The sequence below is a fragment of the Meles meles genome, chromosome 16 (genome assembly GCF_922984935.1).
Source record: "Meles meles chromosome 16, mMelMel3.1 paternal haplotype, whole genome shotgun sequence".
Taxonomy (NCBI): domain Eukaryota; kingdom Metazoa; phylum Chordata; class Mammalia; order Carnivora; family Mustelidae; genus Meles; species Meles meles.
Genome location: NC_060081.1, coordinates 41,562,257 through 41,581,329, shown reverse-complemented (window position 1 = coordinate 41,581,329; position 19,073 = coordinate 41,562,257). Strand labels below are relative to the sequence as shown.

General features: G+C 42.4%; 1 protein-coding gene across 2 annotated transcripts in view; it reads right to left on the bottom strand.

The window, feature by feature from the left end:
* The window catches only part of KIF16B (kinesin family member 16B), a 279,293-nt gene that overhangs the window by 66,406 nt on the left and 193,814 nt on the right, over positions 1–19,073 (bottom strand). For both annotated transcript variants that reach the window (XM_045981079.1, XM_045981080.1), the window contains one exon: positions 8,389–8,511. In XM_045981079.1, the coding sequence (XP_045837035.1) occupies positions 8,389–8,511 (123 nt within the window). The remainder of the gene's footprint in view (positions 1–8,388; positions 8,512–19,073) is intronic.

The window sequence follows — 19,073 nt, the reverse complement described above, 5'->3', positions numbered from 1 at the left end:
GAGAGTGCAGGCCACTCCCCTGCCGGCCCCACCCTCCTCGCATCTACCTGCCCCGCCTCCTCCTGCTTCTGTGTTTGTTTAAACTGACTTAATAAACTGGGTGATCAGAGCCTTCCTTCGGTATGTAAGCCTCTTTGTGTAGTGGGGACTTGGCGTGTACCATTCCCTCAGGCGATCCCCTCTGACCAGGAGCCGTGAAGTCTGTGGCACAGGAACCATCTCAAGAGGAGCCACTGTTTGGCCCCAAGCAGGGCTGCCCTTTGGGACACCAGTCCAGGGTTCTTACATTTTCTGGTGTTTTACATAAAACGTGGGGAATTTGGATCTCCCTGTCAGATCTCCCAAGTTTGAAATGGTGACAACTCAGTAAACATTTTGAAATTCTGTTTGGGCAAAATAAAGCTCATCCTCCATTGCCTCTGCTGGTTTGCTCCAGCTGCCTTCATACTGCTGCACAACTCTGTCGGGCCCTGGCCCTGAGGGCCCTGGCAGGTGACCCTTTGCCCGCTGCCGCATCTCACCTTCAGGGGCTCCTGCCTATGGAGGGCCGGGTGGACCCAAGGGCTCTCGCACTAAGCATCTCCCAACTCCAGGGCAGCACCGACTGAGCCCAGAAGGGGGACTCACGTACCTAAGCTCATGTGACAGCAATGAGGCAGAGCCCTGGGCAGGGCGCTCAGGGGATACTGGCAGAAGCCTACAGGCTTGTGCCCAATGGCTTCCTCAAGGTTACTCTGCCCTGCTCTCAGGCCTCCCTCGGTCCCTCTGCCTCTCCTCTCCGCCTCAGGCCACCGACCCTGAGTCAGAACAAAATGAGGTACATCTGGGGGCAAAAGGAGGTGACTGTCCCTGAGGTACCTTCCACCAAAATCAGATGACTAAAATGAGGAACAGTTTTGTCTTGGACATCATGTGTTCGGGGTGAAGTGTGTAGTCCTGTGCTCCTTTGCTCTAAAGTGGACCAAAGTGATTCTGCACAAAAGGGCCTATCTCCTGCCACCACCTGAAGAAAGGCAGGGCCCTGTCCTTTCCTGAACAGCCTGGGGATGGGAGGATATGACTAGGGCGCCAGAGGGCTCCTTATAGAAGACTCCAGAACACGTGCTTCCTGAGCAAGTGGCTGGGGTGCCCAGAGTAATGTCCAGGGGGTGGACGGTGGGCTGAGGGCTACTCCTCTGTGCAGAACGGAACAGAACTGAACTCCTCTGTGGGTGCTGGAGACCATCAGAGCTGGGATCTGTGCTGGCGTGTGGGAGGGTGGAGTGGAGAAGGTGGGCGGGAGGCAGCAGGCACTGGCTCTCTTGCACGCAGACACAGTCCAGGAGCCTGATTTGCCGGTCCTTGCCCTGGACGACCAGAGAGGCAGCCATGTCATGAGGAAACCAGTGGGTGGGATGCCTGATCAGTGACTGAAATCCAGCAGCATAGTTGAGAGCATGGGGAGCCCGTCGGGGGCTGTGTACAAAGGGCACATGGTCACACAATCCCGAAGCTCTACCCAGGCTCTGACCAGTGAGAGCACCTAGTGGCAGACTTGTGTGGGTCATATTGTTGAGTGACCTCTTCTGCGTGACCATTACCAGTCCTGGCCTGGGGGAGGGCTGATGACTCAGTGATGAGGGCCCAAGGGCTTACATCTCCAGAGAAGACCTGCTATAAACATGACAGTGACTGCAAGAAAACCATGTGACCATGGGCTGTGACATCTGTTCTGAAGGGAGGAAACAGGGTAACAGGAGAGGGAATGGGTGGGAGGGGAGGGGCCCTACTGCAGAAGTCCCCACTCTAGGAAGCAGACAGGAAGACAATCTCCTGGTAAGATCACCTCCAGTTTTTACAGGAATAAAAATTCTCAGGAAACAAAATATTAAAAATAAAACAACAGTGTTGGCTTATGTTTTTTACACTATAATATCAATACATAAGTTAAATGGCAGAGAGTTTAAAACAATTCTAGAAACACCAGTTTATTTCTCGAACATAAGAGTATGCCAGCCTCTGTTGAACTTAACCACAAGATTTCCCAGGTGTTTTGTATCCTGCTGAAATATAATTTAAAAATTAAATTCTCTCCACTCTGGTCTTGGCTCACTGAAAACGGCAACTGTAACACAGTTGTAACTGATTTCCTGTATCAATTGCGGACAAGCATTTGACACGGGGGTGTTAAGACAGCTGCGGTAGTCCGGTCAGTGGGATAACCTGTGCGGCCACAGTTCAGGGCCAGCACACTCCTCACAGGCACCTTCTGCTGGCCAGCAGGTGACATTCAACCATATTCGGCTTCTCAGACAGCAGCCAGACTGGCACCACTCCCCACCTCTCCATCCGTCTCTGACAGCAGTCAGCAAGACATACATCTCTTGGCAAGAATGTGGACAGTCCCAGAGGGTTTGTATTCCTGCGACCTGCTGGGAGGGATCACTGCAAGGGCCACGGGAATGGATGCCCTTACCCTGGGATGCCTAGGCACGTGTCCTTCAAGGATCAGTAAAATAAGGAGGTGGGGGATGGAAGGAGTGCATCACAGAGATGACAACCTTCTGTGGCGTCAAATAAGGTCACTAAAACAAACACCATTCCACAAACTGTAATATATCCACAGGCAGGATGCTATGTAGCAATAAAAAGAAACAAATTTCTGTTACAGTCAACCACAGGGATGAATCTCCAGCACATCAGACTACACAGAAGCATCCAGACACAAAGGTGTAAATGCTGCCCGTTCCCATTTACACGGTGCGCTAGCACAGGCGCAACTCATCTGTGGTTACAGAAAGCAGCTCAGAGCTCACTCAGAGCAGGGCGCTGAGTATAAAGGGGCCCTAGAATCTTTCTGGAATGATGAAAGTCTGAAGTCCTAATAGGGGTGCTGGCTACATGAGTGTAGGCATGCCAAAACTCATCAAAGTACACTTAAAATGTGTGCACTTCACTGTATGTAAATTACACCTTAACAAAGTTGACTGAAAAAATTAAATGTGACCAAAAAACAAAACACTATATATCTATTCTCAGAGTTACTCCATAAAAGAAAGCTGTTTTAGCCCCTGAATAAAGAAGATACAAAAAGACAGTCCTTTTGAATTAAATATTAAGTTCTGGTTTAACGAAAAACACGATTTTTCTCATTTTAAAGCCCACTGATGGAAACCTCCATGGAATGGATCAGGGATCAGAAGATGAGCATTTGAGAACCACTGCTGTCTCCCTTCCCCTCCCCACCCAAATCCCACTCCCTGTATCTGACCTCAAATAGTACCTTAACCACGACTACAACTATTCATCCAGCCACGAACAATACAACTAGAACTATCCCATTGGGGATTACAAGAAAGCATGACTTGAATAACAAATTCTATCTCAGCAAGGGCAGGCAGAGGGAACAGGAAGGGTGAGGGAGAAGTGGAGAGAACTCTGGGCAGCTACACGATTGAGTGACTCTTCCCAGTCCCCTCTCTGGGGCCTGCAAATTCAGCTCATGGAGACTTGCACCCAGGGGGCCCTGTGTGTTCACTGGTCAGCTTGGCCCTTTAAGTGAACTGGCAGCAACCACCAGCAAGTTATACAGTCAACGGGGGTCTAATACCAGATGTCAAGACCCTTCCCTGCTGATCACAGAGCGTTGCCAGGTGCATTCAGGACCCCAGGAGACCTTTAAGACCATCAAGGGGAAAGGGTAGAAAAAAGAAATGGATTTTTGTTTAAAAAAGAAGCAACAAAGATTTTTCTGAAGTTTAAAGTGTAATAGTATAAAATATCTATATACATTAACATCAGATTTTCCTTAAAAGAAGGTCTAAAACTAAATAGACTTTAAAAAAACAATACTTTTTACCTTAACCACCTTACATCCACTGGTTCACCAAGAAAAGACTTTAGTAGTAGCCAAACTGTTACACAAGTGTGACCGTATGTTCTAGAAAACATTGCCAATTTATCATATAATCAGATAATGGATGGAAAAGACTGTCAAACTTAATTGTTTTTAAAGGTGTATTTGTTCGGGGCACCTGGGTGACTCAGTCTGTTGTGTCCGCCTTCAGCTTGGGTCATGATCCCAGGGTCCTGGGATCAAGCCCCACGCCTGCCTCCCTGTTCAGTGGGGAGTCTGCTTCTCCCTCTGCCTGCTGCTCTCCCACCCCCTGCTTGTGCGTGTGCGCACACTCTCTCTCTGTCAGATAAATAAATAAAATCTTTAAAAAAAAAAGATTTATTTATTCATTTGAGAGTGAGTGAGTGCAGGAGGGGAGGGGCAGGGGGAGAGGGAGAGAGTGTCCCAAGCAGTCACCATGCTAAATGTGGATCCCGACCCGGGGCTCAATCTCATGACACTGAGATCATGACCTGAGCTGAAACCGGGAGTCAGTCGCTTAACTGCATGAGCCACCCAGGTGCCCAGGAGCCCCCATACTTAATTTTAAAATTCAAAATTTAAAATTCAATTTCAAAATGAAAAAAAGGTCCAAAATTCTCAAAGACACAACTGTATATCAGAAGTCATTAAGAGGATTCCAAGGGTAAAATCTCACTCAGTCCCCATGCTTTTTAAAAATTTATTTGTTTTTTTTATGGGGCATCTGGGTAGCTTAGTCAGTTGAGTATCTGACTCTTGATTTCGTTTCAGGACATGATCTCAGGGTTGTGGGATCGAGCCCTCCATCTGACTCCTCGATGAGCACAGAGTGCTTGTCCTTCTTCCTTCCTCCCATTCTCACTCTCTCTCTCCCTCTCTCAAGTAAATAAATAAAATCTTATTTTTTTTTAAAGATTTTATTTATTTATTTGACAGACAGAGAGCACAAGTAGGCAGAGAGGCAAGCAGAAAGAGAGGAGGAAGCAGGCTCTCCACAGAGCAGAGAGCCCATGCGGGGCTCGATCCAAGGACCCTGGGATCATGACCTGAGCCGAAGGCAGAGGGTTAACCCACTGAGCCACCCAAGCACCCCAATAAATAAAATCTTATTAAGGAGGGACGTATTGCATAGAGCACTGGGTGTGGTGCATAAACAATGAATCTTGGAACACTTAAAAAAATAAAGTTAAATTAAAAAAATAAATTAAAAGTTTACTTTTTTTTTTTTTAAATAAACACTCAGCCAGCACTTAGGAAATGGCAGATGCCATTCTAAGCACTTTACAAACCTAAATTCAAATGCTGCTCACACCAGCCCAGCCAGGCACGGTGTCTTTGTCCCTACTCTACAGTTAGTCTTTATGGAGATTAACTGGTGGAACCTGGACGGGACATTGGCACACCCAGCACTATCCCAACAGCTATGTGTTTGCTGGGTGCAGCCATTTTTGTTTTGTTCAAGAGAGGGACTGTACATTTGGGTCATGTTTATTTCTAGTACTGAAGCCCTGAGCCTTCTGTGAACAAGTATCCCCAGGAGAATGTGAGACGTTCTGCACACCTACCTGCGAATGTGTTTGGTGGCCCTTCCTGCACAGAGAATTGGGGATTCTCCAGGCAAATGCTCACAGGCCTCTCCTGGTGCTGATTACAGCACCTGGTAAGTACAAAAAGGAAGCAAGACAATGACATGCTCTCAGAACTTGGGTTTGCTATGTTCAAAGAAAGCTGAACACTTTAGATTTGGATTTTATATATTCTGAGGTGGAAGCAGAGATTTTGAAAGGTCCCACATGATTTTCTGTATCTGGGTTCTCTAAATGCCTTCACAGTTGCATCTTCACGATTTTGGCCACATCTGATATGGCCTGACCTATTATTTGCTTGCAATTTTTATTTAAATCAACTCAGCTTTTGTTCTCATTCTTTTCTTTTTTTGAGTTATTGAAGTATAATTGGTTAACAACATATTCATTTCAGGTGTATAATGTAATAATTCACCATTTTTATGTATTGTTAAATGATCACCTCCTAAGTCTTACGAGTCTCTATCACCACACAGGAATGGTTATATTTTTTTGTTTTTATGATGAGAACTTTTTAAGATTTACTCTCAGCAACTTTCAAATATACAGTATTATTAACTATAATCGCGATCTATAATGACATCCTCAGGACATATTTTATAACTTTGGACCACATATACCCATCTCACCCTGCCCCCCACCCTGCCTACAGATAAGCAATCACCTATCTGTTGTCCGTATATGTGAACATGGTCTGTTTTTCAGGTTCCACATAAAAGTGAGATCACTAGATCAATTAAGTACCCTCTTTATCCATGTCTTATCTTTTATGCAGGAAATCAATTTAATAGTTATATTTTATTAACACACTTATCTGTTAAAATAAAATATATCTTGGGGCGCCTGGGTTGCTCAGTCCATTAAGCAGTCAACTCTTGGTTTTGGTTCCGGTCATGATCCCAGAGTCATGAGATAGAGCCCCATGACAGGCTCTATACTCAGCAGAGAATCTGCTTGAGATCCTCTCCACCTCCCTCTGCCCCTCCCTGCACTCTCACTCTTTTCCTCTCTCAAATAAATAAATCTTTTTAAAAAGTCTTAAATAATAAAATATATCTATGCATCAACAAAACATGTCCTCCAGGGCTGTGAGTTCTCTATTGAGAATTCAAATTCTGAGCTGGTAAAAGCTAGCCCTCACCCTCTAATTAAAAAGATGCGATCGGGGCACCTGGTGGCTCAGTTGGTTAAGCGACTGCCTTTGGCTCGGGTCATGTTTCTGGAGTCCCAGGATCGAGTCCTGCATCAGGCTTCCTGCTCAGTGGGGAGTCTGCCTCTCCCTCTAACCCTCTCCCCTCTCATGCTCTCTCTCTCACTCTCTCTCCAATCAATAAAATCTTTTAAAAATATATGGGATTAACACATATACCTTCAGAAATTATTTTAATATATGTACAAATATCAATATAACATGTATGTACAAAGGGAGCTCTACACACACACACACAATTTCAAATGACAGAAAAGAAACTGAGCAGGAATTAGGCTTTAAGTCGGGGCAGTGAGAAGTACTGGTTCACAGACGTGGCATAACATTTGAATAAGAAACCACACAATCTGGTCAATGAAGTTCAAAACACCACCACCACCACCACCACCACCACCCAGACAACATGTACTCTCAACAGGAACCTCAAATAAATAAATCAATGCCTAGGTTTAAAAAATAAAAAGGAAAACAGTATATAGAAATAAGAATCTGGGAGCTTGATTTATCATAAGACTCATTTGCATTGTTTCTCCAGGAAGACTGAAAGAACACACATGCCTAAAGGGAGAGAAGGATCCCAAGGGCCCAGGGGTGTGGTCGGTGGCTGGGGGGTGGGGGTGGTAGGGCTGGCTTCAGGTTCCCTCCGCCCTCCCTCCCCACAGCAGCTCCACGTTGGTCCGATTTCTGCAGTGCCCTTCCTCATCAGTATCTGCTGAACAAATGTCTTTGTTGAGAAGAAATTTGGAAAACACAGTGTGATCCAATTTCCCCATTCTACCAATGAGAAAACCGAGGCTCTGAGAAAGTAAAGACTCAGGGTCACTCAACAAAATGCAGCAGAGTCAGAGCCTGAAGACCTCAGCATCCAGATTTCCAGTGTGGAGGTTCACCTCCAAGAACACCCTCATGCAGCTGCAGACTATGACCCTAGTGGACGTCATTACATCAATAACCTCACCGATGCTTGAAAATAAAGAAGGGTGACTCATCATTAATTCCTTGAGGAGGGGAGAGCATCCAGCAATGTTTAATGAAGTGTTATGAGTTAATGGAACTAAATTAGGAATAAGATGAAGTCATTATTTCGGAAAATATGATGTAAGGAAGCAGGCACATCTCTTCCTGAAAAGTTGTATAAATCAAATAAAGCCTAAAGCGGATTAGGAAAGCTTCCTAAATTAATAATAACAGAAATAACAAAAAAACGGCAGTAGTAATAAAAGCAATGCTTATAACTTATTATTATATACCAGATACTAGACTCAGCACTATATGTGAGCTGATATCCTTGTAACATAAGCATTATTATTCCCATATGTATAGATAAGAAAATCGAGCTTAAGCCCAGGGATAGGGTGACTGACTGTCATGTTTCAGCTGGCACCAAATGGTTTCGCAGGGTGTGGAATTTCCAATGCCGAGAGCAAAAACTCCTGCATAACCTGCAAGGGTTGGTCACCCTACTTGCCAGGATGGCAAGTGACCAGAACTTTCTTCCATGTCTGCCTGAGTCCCCAACCACCACCACCTTCTATGGGATAACCTCTCCATGTGCTACAGTCTAGACTTGGCACAGACCAGTCTGTAGAAGGGCATGATCAATATGTTACAAAACAAGCTGTTCACATGTAGCTTCATCTCCCTTTATGGAAAAAAAAAAAAAAAAAAAAAGACAGAGAAAGCCCTGGGAGCTTCAAGCCTCCATTCTTTCAGAAGAGTAAAGAAGGGGCACTTACCTTGACCTCAAACTCGAAGTGCTCGTCCTTCCCTTGCCCGCACAGCACATAGCGTGGAATACTAATTTTAATTGGGTCCTTCAGGTCGTCTGGATTTGCTCCCAAAGAACGAGAAACCATCCGCTATCAAAGGCACATCAGATAGGGAGAACAAAGAGATACCAAGATCACTCCTCAGCAAATACCCTGCTTGGGCAGGCAGGAGAAAATGTGTTTCAAGCAGAGAAGAGAGCATCAAACTAGTAGAGTTTATTTAGAAAAATGATGGCTTCCTTTGAAAGAGAAATGCTAAGTCTCTCTCATCACAAAGGACCATTTCTTTAGGTATACTATTCCAAGAAATTAGGGCAAAAGCACTTCAAATGTTGTTTGGCTTTGAAGTTCCTTCCAATTTATAAGAACAAGTGAAAAAAGAGACAGATTACATATCCCGACTTTTAAAAAAATCAGTGTAAACCAGATTCTTTTCTGAAGTCTTGATCATCTGACAAACTTCTTTTTTCTTCACAGACTATCATATTGCTGTACATAAAGCTCCAAAAGCTGGAGATCTTATTCAAATTTACTTCATTTTTAACTTCAAGGCATTTTTATATGCCTATATAGTACAGAAAGCTCTTTAAACCATAATTAAAATAAATATCAAGTATTTTCTTTAGGCTTCATATGATTAGTAATCAACCTGGCTCTGACAAATATTTATGGTCTGGATGGTAGAAAGCCAGAGAGGTTTGAGAAGGTAGCATTATGAAAAAAAATAAATCTTCAAAATGAGTTCCCTTGAGTATAAATGGGTGGAAATCTCTGAACAATCCTTATCAGTTGCACTAACCTGGGACTTTAGACAACACAAGAAAATATGTTTTTAAAGCAGTAGCCATAATAAAATGATTATCATAATATAGCTAGCATTTATTGAATACTTACTGTATACCAAGAACAGTGCTGAAGAGTTTATATGTATCATTTCATTTAATCCTCACATTCCCCCTGTGAGGTATTAACCATTACTGAACCCTCTTTATCAGATGAGGGACCCCTGGCTGAGAGTCGAGATGATATGAAGGAGGCAGAGGGAAGAGCTAGGATTCGAACTCAGGCTAACCAAGTGCCCACCTGCACACCATGACGCCTTCCAGCCCACCTCCACCAACTGCTTTACTGCCATCAGGAAATTTTTAAGTAATTTCGTGCATCTGAGATAGAGTCAGCTCATGAACATTGCAACATACACAGAATTTAAGAAGGAAACTCTACGATTCTGCAGTCAAACTCACTTATTTGACTAAAAAAGGACTGGGCAAAATGTGGTCCTGGATCCCGAGCCAGGTGTACCAAGGAAGACCCAACCTAGCTGTGTGAGTGAAAGCTCGGGTTTCTGGATGACACAGAGGTGTACAATGTGGCTCAGATTGCTGCTTTCATCTAGCCGACACTACCAATATTTTGGCATGCTACGAAGTTAACCAAAGCCTTCTAGAGAATCTAATTTTTCCTGCGTGACCGGTCACCCAAAACAAGAACCATTAATTTTATCGAAATGGTACACTTATTTAGCTGTCCCCAATGTCAAAGACCCCAGGGGAAATTCTTTAGAAAAAAGAATTTCTCAACATGTGCACCACCAAAGACCTTTTGGTTCACTGACATTATGTTTCCAAATTACTGTAAAGATGGACATTTCCTGAAACATGGAATATGTGTATCTCTTCGAAGGGTGAAAAGGAAGAGAAATAATTCAGTGGTTTTATTTATTTTCAAAGAGCACGTTTACTGTTAAGAAATGTCTCTATGGTTGAGCCATGAAGTTCTTGCTCTGCTCCCTAAGCCCCCAAAATCTTCTATGCCATAAGTAATAACTACATTTTTAAGTAGAAACATAACCTCTTCTCCAGATCTGCCACAGTCACTTGGGAAATCCAGTGGTTGTAGTGTGCTTGAGTTTGGAACTCGAAGTTGGCAGCTGTGGGAGGACGCCCCCAGCAGAGGGGAATGCTGCGATCCGGAGCTGAAGCCAACAATAAGCCTCTGGTGATACTAGTTGAGAAATCAAACCCATGCACTCAGCCTTAGGAGGACTTCACCCTCCCAACCAGTTACACCCAAAGGCTAACACCACAGCTCATTTGATGAGGCGTTCTCTCTGTCCCAAGAAGTTAGAATGAGGAAAAGGAAGAAGGAGGAAGGTAAACTCATGAGGGGCGGTGTATTATCACATGTATTATGGGTTCTTAAAAAGGTGTGGATATAGCATCGAGCATACTCAGTCCTGATCCTCTACCATTACGGACATCCCTGAAATATCACTTGGGATCCCACGGGTAAGTCATGTCAAAGACGAGGAGAGCGGAAAGAGAAGACCCAGAATCAATTTCTAGCATTAGGACTTTGTCTGAGCCCAGCAGTCACCCACCCCCCTCTCTGCACTTCAGTCTCATGCCTATGGAAATGGGCATAGTATTTATCAAATCTCTTCTATACAGCAGGAACCCAGCTGTGAACATGATAGTGTCCTGCCCTGTGGGACTTCTGGTTAGAGGGAGACTGACAAGTAAACTGACAATTCCAGCAGGATTAGAAAACTGTGCTGGGGGTTTATAGCATTCTTATTTACAAAAGCCAAGCTATAGAAGCAGACCAAGTGTCCAATGACTGAGGAATGGATAAAGAAGATGTGATGTAGTATACAATGGAATATTACTCACCCACAAAAAAGACAAAAATCTTGCCATTTGCAACAACATGGATGGAGCCAGACCGTATTGTGCTAAGTGAAATAAGTCAGAGAAAGACAAATATCTTATGAATTCATGCCTATGTGGAATTTAAGAAACAAAACAAATAAGCAAATGGAAAAAATGAGAGAGACAGACAGAAAGAGCAAGAAACAGATTCCTAATTACAGGGAACGATCTAATGGTTATGAGAGGGGAGGCAGGTAGGGGGAAGGATGAACTAGGTGATGGGGATTAAGGAGTGTCCGTGTCATGATGAGCACTAGGTAATGTATGGAACTGCTGAATTACTATACTGTACACCTGCAGTGAATATAATGCTGGATGTTAACTAATTGGAATTAAAATTAAAAATTTAAATAAAAAAAGAAAATTGTGATGGGGCACTGAGTAAGAAAAACTGTGAATATACACATGGCTATCTAAATGCCATGACTTTTACTGAGGAAGAGCTGCAGCCAAAACTATCCAGATGTATTATTAACTAAGCAAGGGAGACTTCATTTTAACTTCCTAAGTGCCTTTTCTTATAGGCACTCTTCGGGTATTCAATCAAAAAACATAGGTCTCTCTTACTGAGCACCCACTATGTGCCATGCACAAGTTTAGGTCCTGGGAATACAAAATAAAATAACTTCTACAAAGTCTCTGTAGTTTCTAAGACCTTTAGTTTTTCTCAGCTGCATCAAATTTTGAACAAAGATTTGGTTTTTCCACTCCAGATGGATTATATTCTAAAGTTAGCCAACTTCACTTTCTCTTTTTATAAGTCAACATTCTAAGTGGGATAAGACTGAAACTGATGGTCTGGTTACTACATAGACATTTTAAGACTGGAAAGTTCTCTAAGAATTTTATAATTGCGAAATCAATCCCTAATGAAAGGAAAGTTGCTTAAAGTTCAGGCTCACTGATCCTTTTAAGAAAAAAAGCCATGCCTTGGATAATTTACAAATTTGGGTAAATGGGTGCATGAATGAAATAGGGACCATTTATCTGGGAAGAACTGGATCTTGTAATGTTTATGTAGCTGAGCTAAATCTTATAATGTTTATGTCACTTGCCTAAATGTTATGTCACTCACCTAAATCAGGTCGTGATCCCAGGACCCTGGGCTCGCCCCTCGTGGGGTTCCCTGCTCAGCAGGAAGCCTGCTTCTCCCACTGCCTCTCCCCTTGCTTGTGCTCCATCTCTCAAATAAGTAAATAAAATCCTTAAAAAAAAAGAGCCATTGCCCCAATCACAGGATTAGACAGTGACGTTTAACTGCATCCTGTGCTGAGAAGATAGATACTTCTCTCTCCATTATTTAATAGCATGTTGGGGGCTGGAAATATTGTTATCACCCACAGGCACAGTTTACTTCAGTCTCAAAGACTTCAGAGTAGCTAAATATTAATGAGTGTAGAGAAACGTACAACTGCAGAAATGATTAACTGAAAAATAAGCTAGGGATCTGAAGACATTTGAGCTTTATCTATGGAGAGAGGAACAGAGAGACAAATCAAAACTATGTGGTTCCATCAAACCACTGCTGCAATGTAATTTTTAGAAACTACTTTTTGCAGTCAACTTTTATGAGAAATGTCGACTTCTCAGGACACAGCGTGAAAGGTTCCTGACATACTCCTAAACCATGTTTATGTTGGAAAGGAAGGAGAACTAACATAAATGTCTCCTAAACTTATTTTTTATTTGAAAATAGCTATATTTTGAGTATCTTGAGTTTTATGCTAGACAAGTAAACGTGTGCTGTATCACATTACATCCTATTATTTAAGGGAATTTTTAAATTCCCATGGAACTATTTATTTTGGAATCAGTCACTGTTTCCCTACATGTGGCAAAGAAGATGCTTAGATTTGGAAAGGAAGGTGGTGATACATCTTAAGAGGAAGTGAAGAAACACAACAGGCCAGAGACACCTCTTACACCAGAGCTGGGTAAACACACGGGACATTTCAAGGAACTTTACATGCCTTGTGGAGTGGTTCTATTTAGAAATGAAAGGTCAGGCAAAAGTACATAATGAGTAACTTGGGTTATATTTCTCTAAGTAAGAAATATCATCTTTTAAAATAAGATACGAAAAAATATTTTTCTGGTAGCTTTTAATGAAATAATCTCTTGTATCAACAACTATGCTACTTTTCCGTTGTTGGGGAAACACTATAGTTGGGTCCTTAGCCAAAGAAAGCAAGTAGAACATGGGCTACATTTTGAATATTCAGATTAGAATCTTCTCTTCCTACTCAGGCTGTCTCCTTCAAAAGGGACAAATTAAGGAAATTAATACGAAGTGGCATTAACATCCACTCGGATCAATGTCAGCACTGCAGAGGGCACAGAATGGACCAATCCTACAGGGAGTCATCAACATTTCCCCTAAATACTCTAATTATGTACCAGATGGTGGAATTCAGTGTATGCTCTGACTAGGACAAGGTCAGACCTAAGGACTGCCATCTAATCTCCTAGAGCCAAATATCCAAGGTTTGCTTCTTAAACACAGGCAACCCTGGCTTTTTATCAGCTTTAACACAATTGCCAATTCTCCTCTCTCTGTTCCCAGCATAGCCGGTATTTTGACTCCCCCATCTTTTCCACCACACAAGCCACACTGATGGTTCTAATCAGAGCTATGATGTAGCAAGGACCTCCTATGCCCCAGAAGCAGAGAATACAGGGACCTTGCATGAGCAAGTGCAGACTATGAATAAAGTTGAGAATCAAGACATGTTTATATTCATCTCCAGAAGGGGACACCTGTCTTGGCAGTGAGAGGACCTTGTGCTAATACCACATGGCCTCTGAAATCAGAGTACACAGAGCTGGAGTGGAGTGTGCTAAGGGATGTAGCCACACATGCTACAGGCATCATCTGACCACGAAGAGACAACACTAACCTGATATCGTTTTAAAGTGACGGGAGTTAAAAAACACTTGCATGAGGAAACAAGAATAAGGACTTTCAAATAAGGGAGTATTCCTTTCATTTTGAGTATAGATCTTTAGGGATAAACTAACCAGAAAATGACAAACTTTTGGACATAGACATTTGTGGAGTATCTTATTTACCCTTAGTGGACTTAGGGCAAATCCAAAAGGCTTTGGATCTAAATCCAAAAGAGTCTAATCCATGACTCTTACCAGAATAGATGATTTCATCCCTCTAGATCTGAGGTAACCAACATTGTTTCAAAGACTGGGTATATGATGAATGTTTCAACTGGAAACTATTAAAAACGTTACCATCTTTCTCTAGATCATGAAAGACTGGTCCCTTTAATGGTCATTATCTCTAGATAACTCACCATTAAATGGATGAAATTCTCAAAAGATTCGAGAATGGGTCTAGTACGACTGAAGGAGAACAGGGCAAAAAATGCTAAGTGGCTCTTATGACAAACATAAATATTAACAGTTTAGGATGTTCAGGAGGGAAAACCTGTTATTTTCTTTTCTATTTCTACGATGTCACTAATTACATGAAAGTATCCCTCATCTTCACTGATTTTTATGGAGCCCTAGTTTTGGTAGAATCTCTGCTCAGTTCTAAGGCCCAGAAGAAATGAAAGTTGGAAAGCAGGGCAGGATTCCATCAGGTGTTGGTGGAGCATGTTATCTAAGCTTCAGTTAGAGGACCAATGTTGAGCATACAAGGTTATCTGTGCCATGTTCACACTAGGACTGTATCGAAGCTTTTCTTCTATAGGAGCTAAAAATGCAAAGAGCAAAAAGGAGACTTAGGTTCACAAAAGGGAACGATGAAGTTGCAAAGACACTTTCATGGGCATTTTTGGGGGAGGGGGGGAACCCAACTCCTAAAAAGAGAAACAATTTTTAATGTCTAGAAATTCCAATAAAAGAACTTACAAGTCAGAAAAATATCAACTTCGGTCAGGGGTGGGAGGTTGGGGGAACAGGTGGTGGGTAATAGGGAGGGCACGTTTTGCATGGAGCACTGGGTGTTGTGCAAAAACAATAAATACTGTTACTGAAAAAATAAATAAAATGGAAAAAAAATAATCTCATATATAAAAAAAAGAAAAATATCAACTTCATAATTCTTTATATTGAATGAATATTCAATATTCATCCCTAGTATAGTCGTTTCTATGAGAAAAATAAATCAATTAAAAAAAATGTACCCAGACAATGTCAAGAATAACTGTGACCAGGGAGTGACTTTGGCACTGTGGAAAGAATATATGTTCTGGAGTAAGAAGGTCTGGGTTTGATTCCAATTCTCAATCAAGTGATCCTTTCTGAGTTAAACTCCTAAATATGAAGTGGAGATTGATGACAATTCAGCCATCCCAGGAGGATCACTGTGGGGCTCAAAGGAGCAATATATGGGAAAGAACTTAGTACACTGTGAACCACAATATAAAGGTTGGTTGGGATTGTTATCACTGTAATCCACTGTATCTTCAGCAACCAAAGGTTTCAACCAGATATTAAAAGGCGGGAGGAGTGATTTATAACAGACTCTCTTTCCTTCTTACTAACTGAATCAGTCAGTTTCATTCCTTACAAAGAAGGCTTTAAAAAATTACAAGGGTGCAATCCTAACAAGAGATTGGATGGTGGTGGTTTTGAGATTATGTTGTATAAGAAACGGCAAAGGAACTGAAGGGTGTTGGAGGTAAAAAAGAAAAATCAGAGGAGGTGAGAGAGAGAATGGTCTTCTTTGAAGGATGGTCAGGTTAAAACAGACTGTGTGGAATAGACATGTTCTACTCTGTTACAGAAGAATGTGAAGGATGGACAGACCCTGCAGACGGAGATCCCAGCAACAAGGATTATGGAAAGAATGCTCTAACAACGAGAGCAGTCCCTAGAGCAGAACTGCTCTGAGGCAGGCAGTGATCAGCCTGGAGGTGTCAAGAAAAGAATGAACCGGAAAGCCACTTGAACTAAGTAACTTAAAAGGTTCTGTGGCCTGTGTTCTCCCCAGTACCTGAATACTTCCCTTGGGGAGAAGTCCTGTAAGTTTTATCTGAATTTTTACTTTAAATAAGAGCCTAAGACATAAAATATCCATGATGGACTGAACTACTGGTCCCGATTTTTCTCTTCCTTACAGCAGCAGCGTATGTCCAGTGTTGCCATGGCTTCTTGGTGGATGGAGTGTTTGTCGATCTCTGACTTTGGACTTGGCTGCATGACTTGTGTTGACCAATGGGACACTGGCAGCCATGACACAGCCACATCTTTCGTGCCTCTGTCATCGTAAGGATGGCCACTGACCCTTCAGCACAGACTAACCCCATCTGAACTGCAGGTCATCTGGAGCCCATGGTAAAGCCACCTCAACCTACTTACAAACCAGCAGTAAGAAAGTAGAGCTTTTGTTTTTATGCCACTAAATTTGGGGGGAGGTCACCTGACAATAGCTGACTGATATAATATCTATCACAGAAGATATCATAAATGATGAAGCAGAACTAAGAGGCATCCTAGAGGCCGTGTAACTAAATTAATAAAATAACCTCACTAGAAACTGGTCTAACCAATAAGACTGCCTGCCCTTCAAAGAAGCATTAATAAAAGTGTTCTATGTTTCATTCAAAACTTGAAATCATTTAGGAAAAAGAATGTAAATAAAAACTACCGTAATTACTACTGCTGGGAGGCAGAAGTATTCTCTCCAAAGGATGCACTTACATTTTTTTGAGTAATGAGAAAGGGAAGACAAACGGTTTTGAAATGTTTTTCAACAAAGACTAAATAAATTCACCCGGCCAACCACAAGTCTGTAAAACAGGCAGCTGTGAGGAAAATGGATTTTAATCAAATTCAGATGAAATCACCGTTTCAAAGTACTCAAAGAGGTGTTGTCTAGAATGCATTAACAAGTTCCATAACGTAAATGTTTATGCCCATAGGACAACAATAGCAATGCCACATAACAAAGTATGTATGAACCTTTTTTTCCCCCCCCGATGTAGGAATTCATTATAACTGAGAAGACCCCACATTAGGCTGGATATGGAGATGCTCACACCTGCTCCCTATAGGAGTGTCACGGGCTCAGAACTCCTACTAAAGAATGCATCAGTGGAGACGGAGGGAGGCCACCAGGATTGAAGCCACAGTGGGTAATGGCACAAATACTACTCCCCTGGCTTCTACAGGGACAACCTAAGGTAGGACAACCTTAGTACTTACTTCATGGATAGTAAATCAAATTTTCATATCAGGGACCATATTTGATCTCAAGGTAAAAAGTATGCTTCGGTGAGAGAAGAGACATGTAAAATTTGAACTGCTGGAGGCTGCTTCTATGGTGTAGTGAGATCTGACTGTAATCCTCACTGTGGCCTGCCTGGATCATAAAGCAGACTGAAGAAGTTTATAATGAATAATACGACTTCATGCAATGCTCATATTTGCTGCATGCTCCATCTATGAACATTATTAAAGACCATAACTCAAAACCTAGTAGAATTATGTCTTTTTTAACCTACGAAGACAAGCAACTCTAATATTTTTCACTCTTTGTTAAAATTTTTGTACTGTTTATGTATGGTTTCCCATCTAACTACAGCATCCCTCTGTTGACATCTTAAATTTCACTCCTTCTGCTCTTCATGAGCATTAATTCTGTTCTTCTGGTCAAGGATATTTGAGAAAATACTCAATTGGGCAATTTTTAAGAAAGTATTTGCTGAAAAAGGCCAAAAAAATTGAAATTAGGTAAAAATTATTGATAAGACATTAGAAGACTACTATGGTTCATTTGAGAAATTTCTTCTACAATAGAAGATCTTCCAGCCAGGAATGGGACTAGCTAACTAATTTTAACAACGTCCTCATCAGAGACTCAAAACCCTTCATGCATAAGGCAATAGAGAGTGTGTGTGTGTGTGTGTGTGTGTACCGGGGAGGGGAGTATGACAAAAACAGGCTCCACTTAAAAATATCTGAATTCTATTGCCTCAAAAAGGCAAAAAGCCTCCACTTGGTTACTGCAGACAAGGCAGCAGTCACTAGTGTCTGTACCCTAATGTGCTCTCCAGTTTCCTGCCCTTTCCTGTTCACTGCCCCTGACCCGGGTAGAGGAAAATTAATGATGAGACAGAGAAGCCATTAAGTAGCTCGTTAACTCTGATGGGGAAAGAGGGAAGGTCTGTACTTCCTGCCCAAAGGGAGACAATGAGTTTCAGGATGGGCTAAGCTTTGACACTGACTCTCTCGTCGATTAGGAGTAGAAATGAAGAGGGGAGCTATGACAAAGAATTACCCCTCCATGCCAGGGATAAAATAAATGGCTCTGTGGAATCACTTTGTTCAACTGCCTGTGACATTCGCTGAGTAGCTACCATGAGCTTGGCATGATCTGGCTGTTAGTGGGAGAGGGAGGATGGAGGCGTGAAGAAAACACCTCCTTCCTTCTCAGACTCTGGAGCTCAGTAGAGCATACACACCCAAGAAACAGGAGAACACTGGCTGAGCAACCCAGGATCCCATGTAATAACTAATAAATATAAGACACACAACCTGATTCCTCACAGGAATGTTCAACAGAGCTGGGTAAAAAGAAAGGGTCAGAGGAGAGAAAGATTCCATAGGGCCCAGTTTTAAGCCTCTCACAGAGGAGGAGGGCAGCTGAATACCAGATGGTACCTTGTGAAGAGAGATGGACCTGAGGCCACTATGGGCATGACTCGTCTCAGAAGGGAGGCCAAGAGAACATCTCAGTCAGAGGTTATGAGTGATGAAGGGTGAGACGGGAGGCAGAAAGGGAGGGCAGCCAGGAGAAAGTGCTGAAGGCCTTCTGAGGTGACCATACAGCTGAAAAGATCGTGTGAAGGAGCTGTGAGAAAAAGACTTGAAGATGAAGAGCCTTTCGAGGACAGAAAGAAGCTCGAGAAAGAACTGGCATGTGGGGGGCATGTGGCATAGGGCGAAGGGTAGTCAAAACTAAATCAACAAATGAGCTGA